Raw genomic sequence first — 18173 nt, forward strand, 5'->3', positions numbered from 1 at the left:
AAACATTCAGGTATTGAACATTTAAAATTCCATACCCATATCTTCAAATATGTTCGGATTGTAAACATTAGCGTCCGCAAAATTTAAGTGTAACTCATCGTTAAACGGATACATCGACATAGTTTGGTCTAAAATAGGAGTTACTCCGGTAACTAAATCGTTGCCAGAAAACTCGTCGTTAGGAATATTTCCCTCGAGCGAATTGGCCTTGTTTTGCTGCATTTCTGAGATGCTGATATTCAAAGAATTTAAATATTCATTATTGAAAAAAGGGTTGTTTTCATGAAATATATCATCTCCTGTTTTACCTTCAGCTTGACTTGATGCTGGGGTAAATGAAGGTTGTGTTTGAACCGATTCACTGTGAGTAAATAGTGGTATTTTTGATTGGGTGGCACCTGTCTGAACATCAAATGGAGTCGACAAAGACTTAGCCATCTGATTAGCCTTCTGGATGGCAAGTTCCGCGGTAGAGATCATACTATCCAATCCATTCAAAAGAATATTAGGCTCAAAATGACGAGCCCATCTGCTAGCACAGGCTAAAAAGCATCGTCTAACGGTAATTAAACAGTTGATATCATGTCTGCAAGAAGAAGCCAGGGGACGCTTCAAAATCCCTATGAACAAAATAAGAGTTGCAGTGAAAGCATGATTCATAAGGACCTTAAGAGAAAATTCTTGTCCGTGGAGTGATGTTAAAAATAAGTTGGTGACTGCACGAGCACTCTCAATACAAAGAGCTTGAGAGTCCGCAGTATTATTTAATCCTCTATGGGCACAGCTTAACTGAAGGTTCTTTGTTAGGGAATGTCGATGTACGAGAATAAGAGCCGAATAATAACCGCAAGCCATCAAATGGCATGCTCGAAACTTAAATAAAGAAGGATCGTATGGGCGGATACCTTTCGGAATTGCTGACAACCATTCATGTAATTCAAAATCTAGAGTCTTAATTTTTTCTTTCAACTCATTTGTGGTCGATTTCATGCCAGCCACTGAGTATAACTGACGAAGAATACGTCCATGAATTTGCATCAATTTAACAAAACACTCGAGAAAATTAAATCTTCTGAATTCATCGTTTTCTTGGGTTTCTACACAAGAAAAGTGGTAAATCGAGTAAAATGGTATAATTTGATCGATATCTTCATCCTGAAATGCCAACGGTTTTCCTGATGTAAAAGAGAAAACGCGATCCATACAATAAATCAGCCAAAAGAGGCGAGCCTTCTCTTCAGCATCCTCTTTATTAATGGACCACATTGAGCTGTTACGATGAAGGCCTAGAGTTTGGGCAACTCTAATAACCACACCCAAGCTTAGCCATGCAGAGTTAGGTTGACAAATCGCAGAAAAAAATATTGAAGAAAGAAAACATACTAATAACGTATCAAAACTCATTTTTTGGGTAACTTTTAGGTGCACGTCCAAAACATTCATATAAAGAGCTTTAGCACGCTTAAGGTACCACTCGTCTTCACCACTGGCGATACAACCAAGAGAGAGAACAGTGATATATAAAGCATATTTGGTAATGTCCACAGAATCATCTTGGTCTTTGTACCAATCGGGAGTGCTGAATCTCTTTTCAAATCCTTCTCTAGTAAAAACTGGTAATTCCCTATTAAATGTTTTGAAATATGCATTAACATAAGCTTGAGCTACTTCAGGTGATGGTAATTCTGCACGAATCGCTTCATAAATATCTTCTGGTTGATCGGCAAGACTACTGGATTTTGCAAGCAACAAGTTTTCAAGAGCTTTATCGGAAGCAATTCCTGAAGCGACCCTAGTAGCATGTTGAAGAATGGACAAGTTTGAAGACGCCCCGATATACTTTTGGCCGCCAACGGGAGTCGTTATTAGCGTCCCCATTTTCTCATTGAGAGAAGCCATATCACCAGATGTAGACTCATCAGAATAAGAATCTTCTTTCAAACTTTTATCAGCTTCATCAGCATCACCGTATAGATTTGAAAAAGTCTCGTTTTGGGGAGAGTAATTTGGCACAACCGATCGTATGGTCGATTCCATTTGCTCTAGTCTAGAAACCAAAGACTTTATGTACATTTGTTTTTGACCTGTTCTTCTTTTGGGTCTTGCAGTGTATACACAAGAGACACTATGGTTAAGACAGTTGCTGCAAGCAGGCTGCTTTCCATCGCAGCGAATTTTTCGTTTGCGGCATAAGTCGCATGCACGATTTATTCTCCTTTTATTTTTGATTTCGTTAGTTTGTGGACTATCGCCTTCAGGAGACATCGATTTCATTTTGGAAGTATCCAGGATCAATGTTCAATAACAAGCACTCCAAAATTTGTTATAAGAAGTTATTTAGGTTATAGAGGAAATAAAAGATCTTTCTTGCAATTTAAGCGTTACACTTGGAACTCAAAAAATCCAAAGAAAAGTTTCGAAATGTCCTAAATCAATAAAAATAAACCAATAATTTCAAAACTTTTATATAATTAGCATCAAATAACAAATAACACTCGAAGGAAAAAGAAACCGGCCTCTTTCCTACATATCTAGTTAGTATTTAGCGAAATTTGCAGTAGACAGGTTTGAAGGTATGGTAAGCCTTCAAAAAATTCTTGTTACAGAAAAAGGAGTACAATGTGATATCGGCAGGTATTTGAAGGCGAAATAAGATTATAGCACTGTTTCAAAGTAATTTCATCTAACTATTGATCAGTAGAAATATCTGATCAAAAAAACAATCATAATCCATGAGTAAAAGCGCCTTTTTTTTTGTAGACAACATCCATAAAGAAGATTGCAATTTTCTTCTTATTTTACTTGATTTATTTCAGTATGGAATGCTTGAAACATATCGACCCAATAGAGTATTTCCAAGATCTTCAGTATGCAAAGCAAAATTCTTTCAGTGATCATTATGTAGTCTTCATTCAGAGCTGTGCTGGTTTATAATAAATTTCAGTATCTACCAAAAACGATGTTTTCTAAATGGTTGTTTCATCCTCTTTAATCTCTTCAAGCTTTATCCTATTGCAAGACATTTCAATTATTGAAAGAATGAAAGCCAACTTTTGGCTGAAGCAGAATCCGCTTAGCTATGATTTTAAGTACTTCATTTTCCGAGTTTCCAATTCATCAATTCATTCATGACTAAATTTCCCTTTTTCATAAAACAAACATCCATATGAGTATTACCTTGTGGCTATGGGAGTCAACGTACATTAGAGAGAGAAAAAAGATGTTTTTCACCATTGACATTGAACAAAATGGAAGAGACTAAACATAATATATGGTTTGATGGATTGAGGATCCATACAGTTTGTCAATACTACAAAAAGCGAAGCTAGCTTTTATGCAATAACACAGCAGAGTTTTTCTAATTTTGATTTCTTTTTCTTTTTCGGGACATGGGTAGTCGCCTTTGGAGTTTGTTGGTTAATCGGTGCTGTTTGAGGAACTGGTGCTGGCTCAGGAGCTGCAAAATTTCGAAGCTCAGAATCTGAAGCAACCCCACCCTTTTCTCGTGTTTGAGGGTGTGTGGATCTTTGACGGAGCGAATCATTGTAGTCGGAAACAATAGAAACATCTTCCTGGGGTGAAGGATTCGCGTTCGATTTTGGGTTAGTACGGAATGGGGAACCTTTTGAAAACCGGGGATTCTCACTTGCGTAAGGAGCAGGTGAGTTGGTGGATTCGGTACGCGAAGAAGGATTGTAGACATTTGACGCAGAAGCTTCTTTTTGATGACTACTGTCTAAATCATCATCAACGCTGCTTAAGTGAAGTTTGAAAAATAAATCACTATTATTTGGCAGAGGTTGGAAGGAATTGACAGAACGTGAAAGAGCGTCGGATGACGCGGCGCTAGTATTGTCGGCAGGATGAGAGCTGGCCTCATAGGTGTTTGGAGTATGCATACCCGAATCCATTAGTTGATTCTCTTGTTTCTCTGAAGACGGAGAAGTAGGGTTTGAAGGCAACGGTGGCATAGGTGACTCTCGAGGGTTCCGTTTATTGAGGGTTCGAGCAGGCGAGTATGTAGCTGCAGATTTCATGGCTTCATATTCTTCAGATTGGGATGGAGAAGGTGCTGGAACAGAATAAGGTCTGGATTTTGATGAATCGGCCGGCGAAGCAGTTGATTGTTGCAAAGGCCAAGCAGCATGTTTGCTGTTAATCTTTGGTATGGGAATATCTCTAGGAGGATTTTCCAAGTGTGAAACAGCGCGCATTGTATTCTTTGAGAGCTGAGCAATAGATCGTTCCAACCTTTCCATGGTGAAATTCAGTCTCGAATCTAGAGTAGATGTATCTAACAGTGCTGGAGAAGCACTCTTTACTTTGTTGGCATACCGCTGACGGTTTTGAACCTGGGAAAGCTCTAAATAGCGTCTTCTTGTTTCAGTACCAACATCAAATGCTCGGTAATTGGGATTTACATTTATGGCAGGGACTGCAGACAAACTGTCAGGCGAGGCAGATTCACGATCCTTTTGATTGCTTGGGAAAAATGAAAACTTCTTTTTTTGGTGCAATGAAGGAGAGTTCAAATCGATGATTTCCTTGTTTGAAGAAGTAAAAGAATGTAGAGGAACCGAACCTGGGGTCGGGCCCGACGAAGTAAAAGGTCTCCTTATGTTATTATAGACCTTTAAAGGAGAATTACTTTCCTCATTCGTGATGGGTACATCAGAAACGTTTGGAAAAATCTCTGTTTTCATCACAAGGCCATCATCGTGGATAACATCAGGAGCCTCGTCGACATCCGAAAGCTCATTGAGTGGAAGAGCAGTTGTTGTTTTTGGTCTTGATTCTTGGATATTCTATACAATTGGATGCATACTCATAGGTCCATCTCACAAAAGGACCCATGAGACATCAACGTTAGTCATTACAATCTAAATAATCTAGAAATATTGAACAGATGAAGCCATAAAAACATAATTCCAAGCTTCATAGATTCAAAGTTAATGTATCACTTACTTCTTGAAAGTTTGGTCTCCAAAAGGAAGGGATCGAAGAATCCGTAGCTAAAACAGACATACAAGGAAGGAATATAAATGATAGACTTTAATAGAAAGCAAACTTAACAAAAAACGCGAGATTTGAAGTTTTTCTAATTCTATATGGTTCGCTGAGAAAAGCGCGTCTCAGCTGAGGTGAAGGCCTTTGAAAATGACAAAGTCAACAAAGGAGAGTACTCAAATTGAAAGAGTCTAACTCTTTTGGATGAAAAATTACAATGGTTTAGCTAAATAAAATTTAGAGTCGTGTTTTCTGTTGCAAATCGACTTTACTGAACAGTTTGTGAAAGTACGAATTCATAGGAACGCGTTTAATTTCAATCGGAGGAGGGTTATGAAACAAAATTCGGTGTGACACGTCTTAAAGCTTTGGAACCTACGAAGAAAACGCGTTGATCAGGCCTTACGTTTGATGAAAGTCAACATCCTCTTTCCTCTGAAGAAAGAAGAGATACAAACCATCTATTGACGAACATTGCTGAAAAGGGAAGGAAAAAATTGTACTCTTCCCTTGCTCTCATGGGTCAATTCATCAGTCTGAAACGTCGCGTTTTCAAACATTCAACCGAAAACGGATTAAGAAATCAATGAAACTTGCTGCAAATTTTCAGTCGTTCCTGAAAATGGTAAAAAGAATGCATAAGGGAACTTTTATAAGCTATAGAAAGACCAGGTAGCAGAATGAGAGGTTTGCTTCTTGACATTTGAATCTTTTATTAACGCACCATATTATTAACTTAAAACTTCACGTACTCATAACTTTCTTCCAGCAACAACAAGCGAGCATAGCGATTGCTGGCTTCGTTCATTGCCTTGTCTTTTGGTACCCTAAGACTGACCATAGAATTAACCAAACTTTCAATAGCGGACGACTTTGGCAGGATTCCACGTTCTAAGCTTAAAAAATACACAATCAAGAAAGAAACACAAGGGATTCAGCTACCCTGTGAGTCGTAAAGTGCCTATAGCAAGGATATCAAATTGTTTTGATCACTACCTTGGTACTATAACCTTTGCCGAGAGATGAATTCGTACCTTTTAGGTTTCCATTCTTTGGAAAAACGTTATTGGGTTTCTTTCATTGTGGTTTCTGTCACGGTTCTACTAGGCATAGTCATTCGGAAGAAGACCCAAAAGACTGAAGAAACTATCGTCGTCAAGTACCAAGATGAGCGGCTAAGGTTTGTTTTTCGACAACCAAGACTCTCCAAGGTTTCTTACTTAAATCTTCTTCAGCGGGTTTGCAAAGCCTTTGGGGTTGTTCCTGAAAAGGTATATTTGGAGTTTGATGGAAAAGAGCTTCAAGATGTCTCTCTTGCCCAACAATATATAAGAGATGGATCTGTATTACATTTAAAGCCACATCCTCTTAGTCCTGCCTCACAGCAAATTGAAGCGTATAAAGCAGACCTGCAAAAGAACGTTCTTCCCCTTGTGCAGCAATTTTGCTCCTCTCCTCCCTCTGATGCGCAAGCGGTTCAAGACGAACATGTTCGTCTTACAGAGACTTTGCTTGGCAGAATGATTCGCCTTGATGCTATTGATGTTCAGGACGAGCCTGATACACGTTTAAAGCGAAAAGAAACTGTCCGATGGACACAAGGGTTTTTCCAGGAACTAGATATAACGAAATCTAACTCTCTAAAAGGGTTGAAATAACATTTTTTGGACCTGTTTGCGTCTAAATTGACTAGATAATCTGCTCACTAAAACTATATGCATTGCTTTTGCTTTTCACGACTCAATATTACTTCTTTTTCATACTTTCAAAACTTCACAGCATCTTTTTTTACACTTTCGTATGCATAAATTCTGTTGTGAACAACATATGTTTACTAAAGCATTTTCCTTCTATGCCGTAAACGGAATTTACAACCTGCTTCGAACTCTTTATATGGAAAGCCAGGTCCATTCATTTTCTCTTTACCACTATTGAATTCTTTCCTTTTTCTCAGTAAAAATCCCGAATTTTATACCTATGGTAAGAACCAAATTAAATAAGAAGAATTAACGGAGGGTAGACCGCCATATTCAATTTTCAAAGTTTGTTGTCGGTGCTCTTGTTGACTGTCTGTACTTGTACCTACATTCACAGACAATTTCCCGCTTTATTTGATAAAAGAAAAGAAGGGTATGCCATATTTGGATTTGTAAAAGAAATATCATGGTTCTGACCGCTAATAGTGTAACTACCGTATTTTGGAAATGCGCGAGAATCGGTGAGCGTGCTAGTCCCGTATGTTTTTTTGCTTAGTAGAAATGCATCTTACCATATCAGTATATTTCTCTTTTCTGTGTTTTCATGGCCCTACGATTAATGCTTGGTTCCAGTTAAACAATCCTGGAGGATTCTCCTTCATTTTAAGAAGCAGCAGAGAAACAGAAAACCAACCGCCTTAATGCTTATGATACAATAATTATGACCATCTCTTTCTTTTGTACGGTAATTTTGGATTCTCATCTAAACCTGTACAAGTGATTTTTCTTTTGTACCATCTACATGAACACTCATTGTATGAACAATGTGCGTTGTAGTATTTCAATGGATTATCTCTAGAAATTATCTTAACTATCTTCTCTATGATGTTCTTTTCTGCTTTTTACCATAAAATAAGATACCCAGTCTTTCGGATTGCCAATGGGCAAAGTTTCCAATCATGATTACAGAAAATATCTTTGATCGTCGGATAGAACATGATATCGTTATTGATTTTTGAAAGTAAAAGTTGATAGGATCTAACGTGAAGTGAGAAAAATTTGTTTGTTATGAAGAACGATTATGGTCACACTGGAGGTTTAGGATTTTCATTGCTTTTGAGCTATACAAGGGCCAGCGTTGTGCACTAATGGAATTAAATTGGATGAGTAGACTATTGTATTCAAAATCGATGCAACAAATCTTTACGGATAAGAATGATAGAGATTATGAAATGGATAAAAAAAAATATTGGAAGCTTAAAGTAATCGTCTTTAAAACAGATTCAGGTGAACAAAACTAGCACTTTAAACTTGACTCTTATAAAATGGAGAGGCCCTTTTCGTTTTCACAAAATGAAGTACGCATAATGATACTGTATGAATTTTAGAATCGGTGTAATTTTCACAAAGTAAGAATAAATAAAAGAAAAACTTAAACTGAAATTGAGGTTTTGATTACAAAGTCATTTCCCGAAATGCTTGTGGCACCGTCTGCTTCGGCGAATAGTTCATGAGTCTTTAAAAATAAATGAAAATAGAACACATTGATTCGACTGCTATTCTTTACAATATGTAGACCCTTTAAATCAACAAGCAATTATCACATCTATAGTACAAAAGCAGGACGCACGTGTACTCTAATGAAATTAACAACAATAATTTTAATTGAGAATACACTAAAAATATAAGTTACTGTATAGTAAAACAAAAGAGAAAAAAAATTAAAATTGGATCTATGATTATTTTTTCCGGCTTATGCAATTCTGCAAAAAGTCCAACACTTTGTCATGATCAAAAGCGGTATTAAGGGTCCATGTACATATAATCTTCTATCGATGCTTAACAATACCGTCAAAATTTAAGTCATTCACTCAACATAAATATTCAAAAGTGCCGGACTTGTAATAACGATAAAGACCTAAAAGTCATCATATATTTAAGGAGATATTGATAAAAGGAACACAGAAAGGAAGGGAAGGTTCAGAGAGAAAGTCTTATATTCATATCTCTTTGGGAAAAAGCGTGATAAATAAATAGTGATCCTATAAAGAGACGTAATCAGTCTTGCATGCGAGAAACAATATTTAGAAATTTATACCTGATAAGGGGCTAAGACATTGCAATTAATTACCAGAGACTCATACAAATGATACAGCTTGGAATAAAAGCCGACCTTTTCATCAAAGTATACACTGACGGAACATTAGAATTTAGTAGCTTTTCGGTTTCATAAAAAAAAAAGTCCTCCACCTTTAAGGTTATCGTCTCAAGTGGGCACCCGCTCCACTATATAGCGACTTCCAAAGAAATGCTTCAGAAAGTAAAACTTCGATATCACTGACAGTCCAGCTGTCAGTAGGGATTGACTGTAAAAACATTAATATGTCTTGGAATTCCATCTGTTGTAACCCTATGGACCATTTAACCAAAAAGGCGGCGCAAACATACAAATGAAATTCCGAGAATCCTTGTGTTCCTTCGGCCAAATATGTGTCCCACATACGAATAATGTTTGTAATGCTTAACTCACGCATCAAAAGACAATTCATCCAACGAAAACTGAATTGCATAAAGTCCACACCCTCTGCCTGGAGATGCGCAACAAGAGGCTCATCTATTCGTAATGTTAGTTCGCGAAGGTTATTGATTTGTCGATGGATTCCTGGTTGAGCATGAATATAATTGTCTTGGATTCCATCTAATAATTTGGAGAGGCACCAGTAAGAATCGGCTTCTATATTGTTGAGTGTAGGTTCATCAAAAAGAGAAACGTCATAAGTCATAGGTTCGTTATCATCAGTATATTCGAAAAGGAAGACTTGGAAAAATGGAGTTACAAGATCACTTATACCTTGAACGTAACCGCTTGCAGGGTGCCGTGAAGCCCAAACATAAAGTATGCGTTCAAGGATTCTTTGGGTCACGGGATTTTGATAAAGGGGTATAAAAGGGTTTGTACGAGGAACATCAAGGACGATTTGACGCCAAATACTCTGATCAAGAACAGACAGATCCGACCCAGTGCGAAAATTGGCGTCCTTTGCACTTAAATACTCATCTCTTTTCCTTTGTAATGTTGAATCGCGACGAGAGGCATTACACGGCAGGTATCCTAACAAGTACTTCCAAACGATAGGTCGTAACTGGGCGGGTATACCATTCCATGCCAAAGTTCTCAAAGCATTTAAATCAACCACAGGGGCATCTAAAATTCGTATAAACTTCTTTATACGAGAAATATGTGCGTTTGCTTCTGCAATTTCCACTTCGACCGAACGTGGAGTAGATTGACAGGAGGAAGCTCTGCTAAATGAAGGCATCGTCCTCGAATAGGTAGGGTCTTGTCCTCCTCTTGGAAAAACGCTCCGACCAGAAGACGTAGGTGTAGACGATCTGGCAGACTTACAAAGTGATTTCGGAGTAATCACGTTAGACAAACCCCAAGCATCATCTGTTTGTGAAAGATATTTGGCAAACTTGGATGAAACTCGTTTTCCAATACCGCCTTCTAAAGAAGTACTAGATCTAGCTATTGGTGCGTGAAGAGGAGGACTTGACTTCGTCTCTGTAATTGACCGTGAGGAGGGCGAGACAACTGGGCTAGACAAAGTACTTCCTTGAGGAGAGCTTCCGTTCATTTCAGTCTTAATCGGATATATTTTTGTAGACGAACTCCTTACATGCTTAGGACGTGTGTTGTGCTTTCGGTCAACACCAGCAATGGAATCAGAAGACGAGCCAAGAGTCCCATTCCAAATTCCAGAAAGCGTCCGCAAAGTAGACGATTTTCTTGATTGAGATTCCATGTCGATAACTATATTCGTAGTGAATAAATTATATAAGTTAGTGTTTCGGACCCGAAATTTATCGACAGCCTTCAATTAAATCGACTAGAATATGGAGCTAATAATAATTCCTGGAAAAATATATATATAGGTGAGTAAAACAAAAAAAAAAGAAATGAAAGATATTGAGGACAAAGACTATAGATTCTCCATAAGATACGAAAAGGAAGCTCCTGTGAAGAATTGAATTAAGAAAAGAGCGTTGACCTTGTTTAATAGCAACGAAAGAATTACGGAATTGCTTTTTGTATAAAGAAAAAAAAAAAAATATATCTGTACCTTGGTCAATTATTAGGGACGTTTGATCTAGTCCAGTAACGACTCATGCAATTCAAACCAAACGGGCTATTTGAAATCAAAATATAGCTTCTTGTATTTGAAAGTAGCTTTTTCTTCTTAGAAATCAAGAAACCTCAACAGGTTCCCACGAATTCCTAAAAACAGGAGATTTGATGTTTTAGGTAGTATGCACGTTGTAGTGGTATAATGAGAAAGCAGGAATATAAACAAAGGAACTTTAGTTGGGTAGAAGAACAGTTGCTCGAATGATAATATAGAAAATAAATATCTTCTACATTAAATTTTGTTTTATTTTTAGTTTGATAAGCCTTGTGAAACAATCTTGAACTTGTTTTAAGCATCAAACCTCATATCCCAGTCGTCAGTCGTTGGCCCCTCAAGGTCAAAAAAATAACACAAACAAAGACTAAAGAGGAAAAGATTCGTTCGTCGCTCCTAGAGTAACGTCTGCGGTTTTGAAGTAACTCGATTGTACTTGAACTTGGATTTTTTGATCTGCTGCAAGTCGTCCACATGTAAACAGCGTTTTCAGAAACCAAAGTTGTGTTATAAATCCATCTTCTCCTACTTCTAAAGTTATTTCTCGAGCTTTCCATTCCGCCGTTTTAAGCACCATCGAGTACTCATTGGTAAGTCGCTATGATGACAGTAGGAAAAGTACAAAGATCGATAGGCAAGACCATGTAGAAAAAAAGCTCTTACTCTTACTCTCGCATTCAAAGGGAAAACACACAAGGCTAACCTGTCTCGTTCAAGACTCGCAATCTCCTATGAACAGGTTCATCTCAATATTCTGCAGCTGAAGCTGGTTTAATTTGACATGAGTACAAAATCCAAAAGTGACTGAAATAGTCAATAGAGTTCTGTTTCGTTTCACACTTCATCTTATGTCTACACAAACAATGTAGCAACCTCTTACCAATGGAAATCTAAGTTATTAGTAGCTAGATCAAAAGTAACCTTTGAAAACTTGAAGTAACCTTCAGTAAGATTTTAAGAATGTAATCGACCGCACCTAATCATTTATGCAGGGGAAGGACGTGAATCCTATGCATCTTTAAGTGAGCGGATCAGGCTGAAATGAGGTTGTTTTTTTAAAAAATAATTCAAAAGAAGAGATTATTCTTCTGAAGTTTAAATTCAGAGAGTTCTCTTTTTGAAGAAAGCATTTCTTTGTCATGTCATTTGAGGTTATCTTCCACAATACCTTGGTTCAGAGTGGAAAGCCTCATTTTCTTTGGAAACATAACGCGTTTTTGTTGGAAGAATTAATTAACTCTTGTTAGTAAATCGAATTTCTAAAACTCTTGAACTATTTGCATTCGTTGAGGTTTAATTTGAAAACCTTACTAGTCGTCTTGCTTTAGCTAGCAACTAATATTTAAACTTGGAATATGTCTTCCGAGAATGAGAAATCTGTTGGATTACAAGAACAAAATCTTCAAGACGTTTCCTTCAAGTCTGAGAGTCATGAATCTATAGAAAAGTTCATCACTCAAGGAAACATGGCCTACGCACAAAAAGACTACGAGTCGGCAGTCGAAAAATACAGCCAGGCTTTGATTGAATCTGAAAATAATTATGGTTCTGATAGTCTTGAAAATCGGAATATCCTATGGTTGTATGGAAAGGCACTTTTCCAAGTTGCTGTAGCAAATAGTCAAGTCTTAGGAAATGCTGTAGATCCAGAAGAGGGCGCAGAAGGAGAGGAAGAAGAGCAAGCAGAGCCCATTGGCTCCTTTTCTTTCACTGGCCAAAAGATAGAAAACCGTTATGCTGCCCCTGCAACAAATGAACAAGCAGACGGTTCAGCACAAGATAAAAAGGAAGAAGAAGAAGGACAAGAAGAGCAAGAGCAAGATGAAGATGACTTTAGTGTTGCTTGGGAAGTTTTAGATTTAACTCGGGTTATGCAAACCAATGCTATAGAAAAACACCCGGAGTCGTCAGATGAAAAGTTACGTCTTGCGGATGTTTTGGACCTACTCGGTGAGTTATCCTTAGAAATTGAAAATTTTGCACAGGCCTCTGAGGATTTGCAATCTGCTCTTCATTGGAAGGAGCAGGTTTACAAAGAAGGAAATACTTTGCTTAGCGAGGCCCATTATAAATTAGCTTTGGCTCTTGAATTTGCAAATCCAAGCGATCCTTCCACAAAGGATCGCGCCCGCGAGCATGTTGAAACGGCAGCTAATATTTTACGGGATATTCTCGAAAAACGAAAATTAAAAGAACAGGAAAAGAAAGGGAAGGAAAGGGAAGGAATAGAGGAAATTGTCGGGTCAACAATTGATGATTTGCAAGAAATGTTGGGTGAACTGGAGCAGAAAGCTTACGATTTGAAACATGGTGCACCTTCTCTAGAGGAGGCTGTAGCTTCTAAGATGCACGAATCTTCTCTTCTTTCCGGAAAAGATGGAAATTTGGCTTCCGCTGTGGCAGACGCATTGCAGAATGCAAATGACTTGGGAGGAGTCGTCAAACGCAAACGACCCAAGCAAGAATCTCAAGCCACGCAACAAGAGGATCAGAACAAAAAGCCAAAATCAGAACCAGAATCTGATGAAAGGCAGGATCCAAAATAAAATCTTGAAACTATGAGCAAACGGAAACTCTTTGCTTTACACACCTTCGTCTTCTGAATTTTGCCCAGTGTATTCCAAGGGGCAATTAAATTACATGTGCTTACATGAATGATGAATGATATCTTTCAATGCCTTTCTCTTGCTTGTTTCCATTTAACCGCTGTAGTTTGTAGAGAATGTTGTATATCATACTGAGGGTTTCTGTTATCATATTATCATTGACTACATTATCTTTTGATCCTTCGCAAAAGATTAAGTCTCACTGAATTTTCTAAGACTCATTCTAGTTTACTGAAATTTATCTAATGTACTGTATTCCATTTAGGAATAGTTTGCGCACCTTCGTTAATTTATTACTACAGACAAGTTCAGGATTTTAACCACAGCCAGCGACTCGAAGGATTATTTGATAATACTTTTCTACTTTACTTAGTTTGACAGTTCATACGTCGAATCTTTTAAAAAGGATAGAGAATGGCGTTTAGAAATCCCATGTACCAATTGTCCAATGTGGATGATATAGACAGCGAAGTTTTGAATTCGAGATTTTCATCAGAAGCCAAAGATGATGGATTGGCTCGCCGGCGTACAACACTAGCTGTATGCGCTACGAAGAAAGATCTTTACATGTACGGCACGACCCCAGCTGGAGGGGCAGAATGGTGCTCCTGAGGTGCTTGAACGCTCAAGACCTCGGATAGCTCACAAGCGTCAGAGGCGTCGCCATGTTCCGCGTTGGATTAGTGACAGTTTTCGAACGTGTTTGCCCAGCCCATCCGGCAAATGGAAGGAACAGACGGCAAATGAAGGGGAGGGTCGTGTCAGAAATTCATGGCTTGCGGCCTGTGATGAGCGAATTGGTATCGCTGAACCAACGAATTACTGGCATGGAATTATTCATACAGAAGACGATAACTCAAGAACGCTGTATCTGATACCGGAAACCTGGGAGGATGTTCACTTAAAAGAAGGGTAAAGCGGAGAAAATGTTGAAACGAGCTACTAACATGTGTTTAGATTTGTTGCTATTATTGATTTGGCAGCTGAGCGATTACGATGCACAAAACTAATTCTTTTCGTGGATAAAAATCTGTCTGCATTATGTACGTTTTCTTCCTTTCTTGCATTCCTGATCTTCATAAATACTAATTATCTTTAGCGTATCTTGTCAAAAGTCTACATTGGGTAGGTTTTGAACCCATTCCTCATTTGGATTGCGTTGATCATGTGCTTTTTGGAATGGAACTTTAGTATTTTTATGACTTGAATATTTTTGGCTGCATGTGGACGTCAATTATGTTCAAATTTAAACCGTATAAACTCGAAAACAGTAGATTGCCTGCTTTCTCCCCTCTTATATTATTTCAATCCGTGTAGTTTATGGTACCGAATGTGTTGTCCTAATTTTCATTTTTTTTTCCTTTTCGATAAAGCCCATCCAAGGACACATTTCGCCAAAGATATATATATGTTGTGCCTTATTGTTTTCAATGTCTTTATTTTCTACAAAGGTGAATTTCGTTACTAATTGTTATGTATACCGTCCTAATACGTTACCGCTCTTTTTAAATTTTGTTTTTAAATTCAATATTGTTTACATGTCGGTTAATATCATTTGTTAATTACTGGTATCTATATTACTGTTTTCTTTCTATTCTTAAAGGTTGCTTTCACCTTGTTCAATGAGTTATGTCATTTTTCTTGCTGGTCTCATTTCCAAAATTATAAATAATTATTACTCATTAAAAAAATACAAAATTTAGATAAAAAAAGTCATAACTGAGATATCATGAAGCCTTACTCATAAAGTAAGCATTCCTAGCTTCTTTCATGATTTCACCTTCTTTGTCTTTGTTGGTTCTCACAGTGTGCAGTATGAAAGTTGATAAAGCAGGACGATGGTCTGAACAACGAACATCAACCGACGTGTATGTTGTCCTAGTAATCTAGATAATGTGTCAGTTTGCTTTCCTCCCCAATTCACAATCACTTACATTCTTTGACGACAATATTCTATCAGTCCAGGACGGAACACGTTGTTTTTCCCTTTGAAGAATTAGTTTATCATCTCTTTTATTGGTCTTCCTTCTTCTATATCTTCTATATTCGTGAAACTTACGATGTATCATAGTCATTTGTGTTGTAGTCAAATTTGTAGGTCGGTTGAAAAGTAAGCTGACTTTCAATGAGATTCATAAAAACGCGATTTTCATTCATTTCTTTCCGTAGCTGATCATACGAATACAGCTTACTCAAATCACCAACTTCGATCAGTTTTCGAACTTCGTCATTGTCCGCATCAATGCGATAATTAAAATCACCCAGCCAAATAATATTGCTAAATTCCTCATTAGTTGCTTTAATTTAAATAACAAAAAAGGTACCTGTGATCATAGATCTTCATGCCAGACGAAAATACCAGTCCATCTGCAATTGATGCGTATTCCATATTTCGCTCGTTAATATTGTTAGTCTTCGGTGCGAAATGGGAAGATACAAAGCAAATGTCGGTATCAAAAAAGTTTAACTCGATCGCTACTGCTCCTTTATTTGCTGTGAATCCTCCAAAACCGGTTTTACGGGTAGCTTTCGAAACTTTCGAGATGGCATTCAGCCGGTCTTCCCGGACAATAACTGTAAGGAAAACACCCGTCAACTGAGCAGAGCTAATCAAAACATATTTATTATGAGAATTGGAATTCAGCGTTTGCAAAATTTTTTCTTCCCATAGCTTCATTTTTTGTGAGCTTGTATTCACAAGATGGCCGATAGTTAAGTTAACGAGTTCTTGAATACCTAGAACATATAAATCAAATGCTGGTGTTTGTTCACCATACGGTAAAAGCCACTTTTCAAATTCTTCCGTGGAAGGGATTTTGCCGTTTGTATTAAATGTTGTGGTGTAGATTGAGCATTCATTGTGGGTAACATATTCATCATGGCGCTGATATAAAACCCCTTGAACGTAAGAAGACACTGAGTCAGCTATTAAAACAGACTTTTGCCCTACAAAGGCGCCAAGAAGGTATAGTATAGTATTTTGAGTCTCCTCATCCGGAAACCTTCCAAAATACATTCGGCCAAATGTCTTCGTCAAATCGCTTAAGGATCCAGAGAATGAAGAATACCCTCTTCGAGAAATACTTGAACCAATGGATCCAACTCCAGTCACCAACTTGGCAATTACATCCCCATTGTTGGACCAAAGATGGCCATGCAATTCACGGATTCCATCGGAAAGCTCGGTGTTTACAGAGCTGAACAAATCCTTCAGGATTGTTTCCGAAATCTTCCACTGAGCTAGGTTCGTTCGTCCAAGGCAATCAATATCATTTGTGCGAATTACACCATTTTGAACGCAGGAAGGAGTATCTGAATCGAAGTTTTGAATGTGAAAAGACATATCCTTGAGTGTATCTTGCACAAATCTTATAAAACTAGCTTCAAAATTTGACTTGCTTGTATCCAATGAATAATGAAATTGCTTTGTAACAACAGGGAAAGGAAGCAGTATCAAATGATGCTTAAAAGCTTCTTTTAATGGACCCTCAACCTTGCCATCATCTAAAAGATCCAAAACATAAATTTTTTTGTAAGCTCTTTGCAGCTTAACGAAGTGACGATTAAAAGGACCTTGGCTTGCTTTCTCAGAAGTCGTGAACGACACGTTAGGGCCATACCAAGACGAATACTCTTGTTCCCAAAAACAAGGGACAGTCCCGCGGATCTGTAAAAAGCTAGCAAGTTTCTTATTCGCTTGGACGACAAACTCAGTTTCCACAAATAGCGAACAGAAAGCGTCATCATCTAAACCAGACGGAGGATACGTTTGTTTGGAGCCGTAACTACTGAGTTTCGAAATGATGGCCATTGCGAAAATGCTATTATCGTAGGATTCAACATAGCCACGAAAGCAACGTAGCAATAATGAGGGAAGTCTTTCATTTATGTGGGTTTCGTCAAAATGCGTAGCGAATTCTCGAATCATGAATTGATTCCAGCAATAAATCTCCCAAGACGAAGTCGGCGTGTTTGGATCTAATTTGGTAAAACAGCAAATGTCAGTGGATGCATAGAAAGTGCCATCCGTGAGCAACTCACCTAAATTGGTTAACGGATGATACTCAGTTACCTTCGAAGAGCTTATGAAATTTTTGTCCCCCAACGTTGGATTGGAATCGTTTTGAATTAACGAAGAGTATAATTGCTGTATTCCGTCGGAATCACGACCAAACTTGCCATCGTCCCAAGTATCTTGATCTAAAGAAACGAATTCAACAGACTGTATCTGAAAAGTTGGCTCTTTCGTTCCCATTTGGAGCGCTAGCTTCGCTGATCGAACAATACATACGAAAACGCTTCCATTACCGTTCCCAAAAGAGTGATAGAAGGCTCCTAATATACCAATAACTGGTCTTCCTCCATTTAAAGGTTCAAAGCCTGACAATTCTTCAAACTCTCTATGAGAAATAATACTCAAAGTAATCAACGCTTCTGAAGAACCATTGAGTGGTTTTTGCAGTATAGCTACCCAACCATTAGTAACAAAAGCTAAAGATCTTTCATGTTTTCTTATATAGCTAAACATCGCAGGAATCGAAAAAGCAGTTTTCCTGATTCCTGCGTTTAGTAAGGTGGTAAATTACGCCAACAGGTTAGTCTACAAGAGTGGAACCCTAAGTTGAGAATCATTATAAATTTCCAGTAATTTTAATACAGAAAAAATAGTATAAATTTTT

The 18173-nt window shown here is 37.8% G+C and overlaps 8 protein-coding genes across 8 annotated transcripts; 4 read left to right on the plus strand and 4 right to left on the minus strand.

Moving 5' to 3' along the window:
* Nucleotides 1-21: 21 nt before the first annotated feature.
* On the minus strand, nt 22-2274 carry prt1 (DNA-binding transcription factor; the record flags this gene model as incomplete). Its single annotated transcript, XM_056181041.1, has 1 exon — nt 22-2274. The coding sequence occupies one exon, from the start codon at nt 2272-2274 to the stop codon at nt 22-24; it is 2253 nt and encodes a 750-aa protein (XP_056035937.1).
* A 1058-nt stretch (nt 2275-3332) lies between these two features.
* mod5 (Tea1 anchoring protein Mod5) lies at nt 3333-5025 on the minus strand (the record flags this gene model as incomplete). The annotated part of the gene is made up of 2 exons (XM_056181042.1): nt 3333-4805; nt 4966-5025. The coding sequence occupies 2 exons, from the start codon at nt 5023-5025 to the stop codon at nt 3333-3335; spliced, it is 1533 nt and encodes a 510-aa protein (XP_056035730.1).
* A 1004-nt stretch (nt 5026-6029) lies between these two features.
* Nucleotides 6030-6665, plus strand: bag102 (BAG family molecular chaperone regulator Bag102; the record flags this gene model as incomplete). Its single annotated transcript, XM_056181043.1, has 1 exon — nt 6030-6665. The coding sequence occupies one exon, from the start codon at nt 6030-6032 to the stop codon at nt 6663-6665; it is 636 nt and encodes a 211-aa protein (XP_056035731.1).
* A 319-nt stretch (nt 6666-6984) lies between these two features.
* Nucleotides 6985-7341, plus strand: ksh1 (Golgi kish family protein Ksh1; the record flags this gene model as incomplete). Its single annotated transcript, XM_056181044.1, has 4 exons — nt 6985-6987; nt 7028-7137; nt 7191-7242; nt 7285-7341. 4 exons carry the CDS (start codon nt 6985-6987, stop codon nt 7339-7341), a joined length of 222 nt encoding a protein of 73 aa, XP_056035728.1.
* Nucleotides 7342-8962: 1621 nt separating this feature from the next.
* On the minus strand, nt 8963-10510 carry gyp1 (Rab GAP Gyp1; the record flags this gene model as incomplete). The annotated part of the gene is made up of 1 exon (XM_056181045.1): nt 8963-10510. One exon carries the CDS (start codon nt 10508-10510, stop codon nt 8963-8965), a length of 1548 nt encoding a protein of 515 aa, XP_056035729.1.
* A 1733-nt stretch (nt 10511-12243) lies between these two features.
* On the plus strand, nt 12244-13434 carry sim3 (CENP-A chaperone, NASP family, Sim3; the record flags this gene model as incomplete). The annotated part of the gene is made up of 1 exon (XM_056181046.1): nt 12244-13434. One exon carries the CDS (start codon nt 12244-12246, stop codon nt 13432-13434), a length of 1191 nt encoding a protein of 396 aa, XP_056035726.1.
* A 474-nt stretch (nt 13435-13908) lies between these two features.
* On the plus strand, nt 13909-14685 carry spa1 (ornithine decarboxylase antizyme with +1 programmed ribosomal frameshift Spa1; the record flags this gene model as incomplete). The annotated part of the gene is given in 4 exon segments (XM_056181047.1): nt 13909-14034; nt 14054-14406; nt 14452-14537; nt 14594-14685. 4 exon segments carry the CDS (start codon nt 13909-13911, stop codon nt 14683-14685), a joined length of 657 nt encoding a protein of 218 aa, XP_056035727.1.
* A 536-nt stretch (nt 14686-15221) lies between these two features.
* syj2 (inositol-polyphosphate 5-phosphatase) lies at nt 15222-18022 on the minus strand (the record flags this gene model as incomplete). Its single annotated transcript, XM_056181048.1, has 4 exons — nt 15222-15380; nt 15429-15480; nt 15554-15772; nt 15819-18022. 4 exons carry the CDS (start codon nt 18020-18022, stop codon nt 15222-15224), a joined length of 2634 nt encoding a protein of 877 aa, XP_056036007.1.
* Nucleotides 18023-18173: the final 151 nt, after the last annotated feature.

The sequence above is a fragment of the Schizosaccharomyces osmophilus genome, chromosome 1 (assembly GCF_027921745.1).
Source record: "Schizosaccharomyces osmophilus chromosome 1, complete sequence".
Taxonomy (NCBI): Eukaryota; Fungi; Ascomycota; class Schizosaccharomycetes; order Schizosaccharomycetales; family Schizosaccharomycetaceae; genus Schizosaccharomyces; species Schizosaccharomyces osmophilus.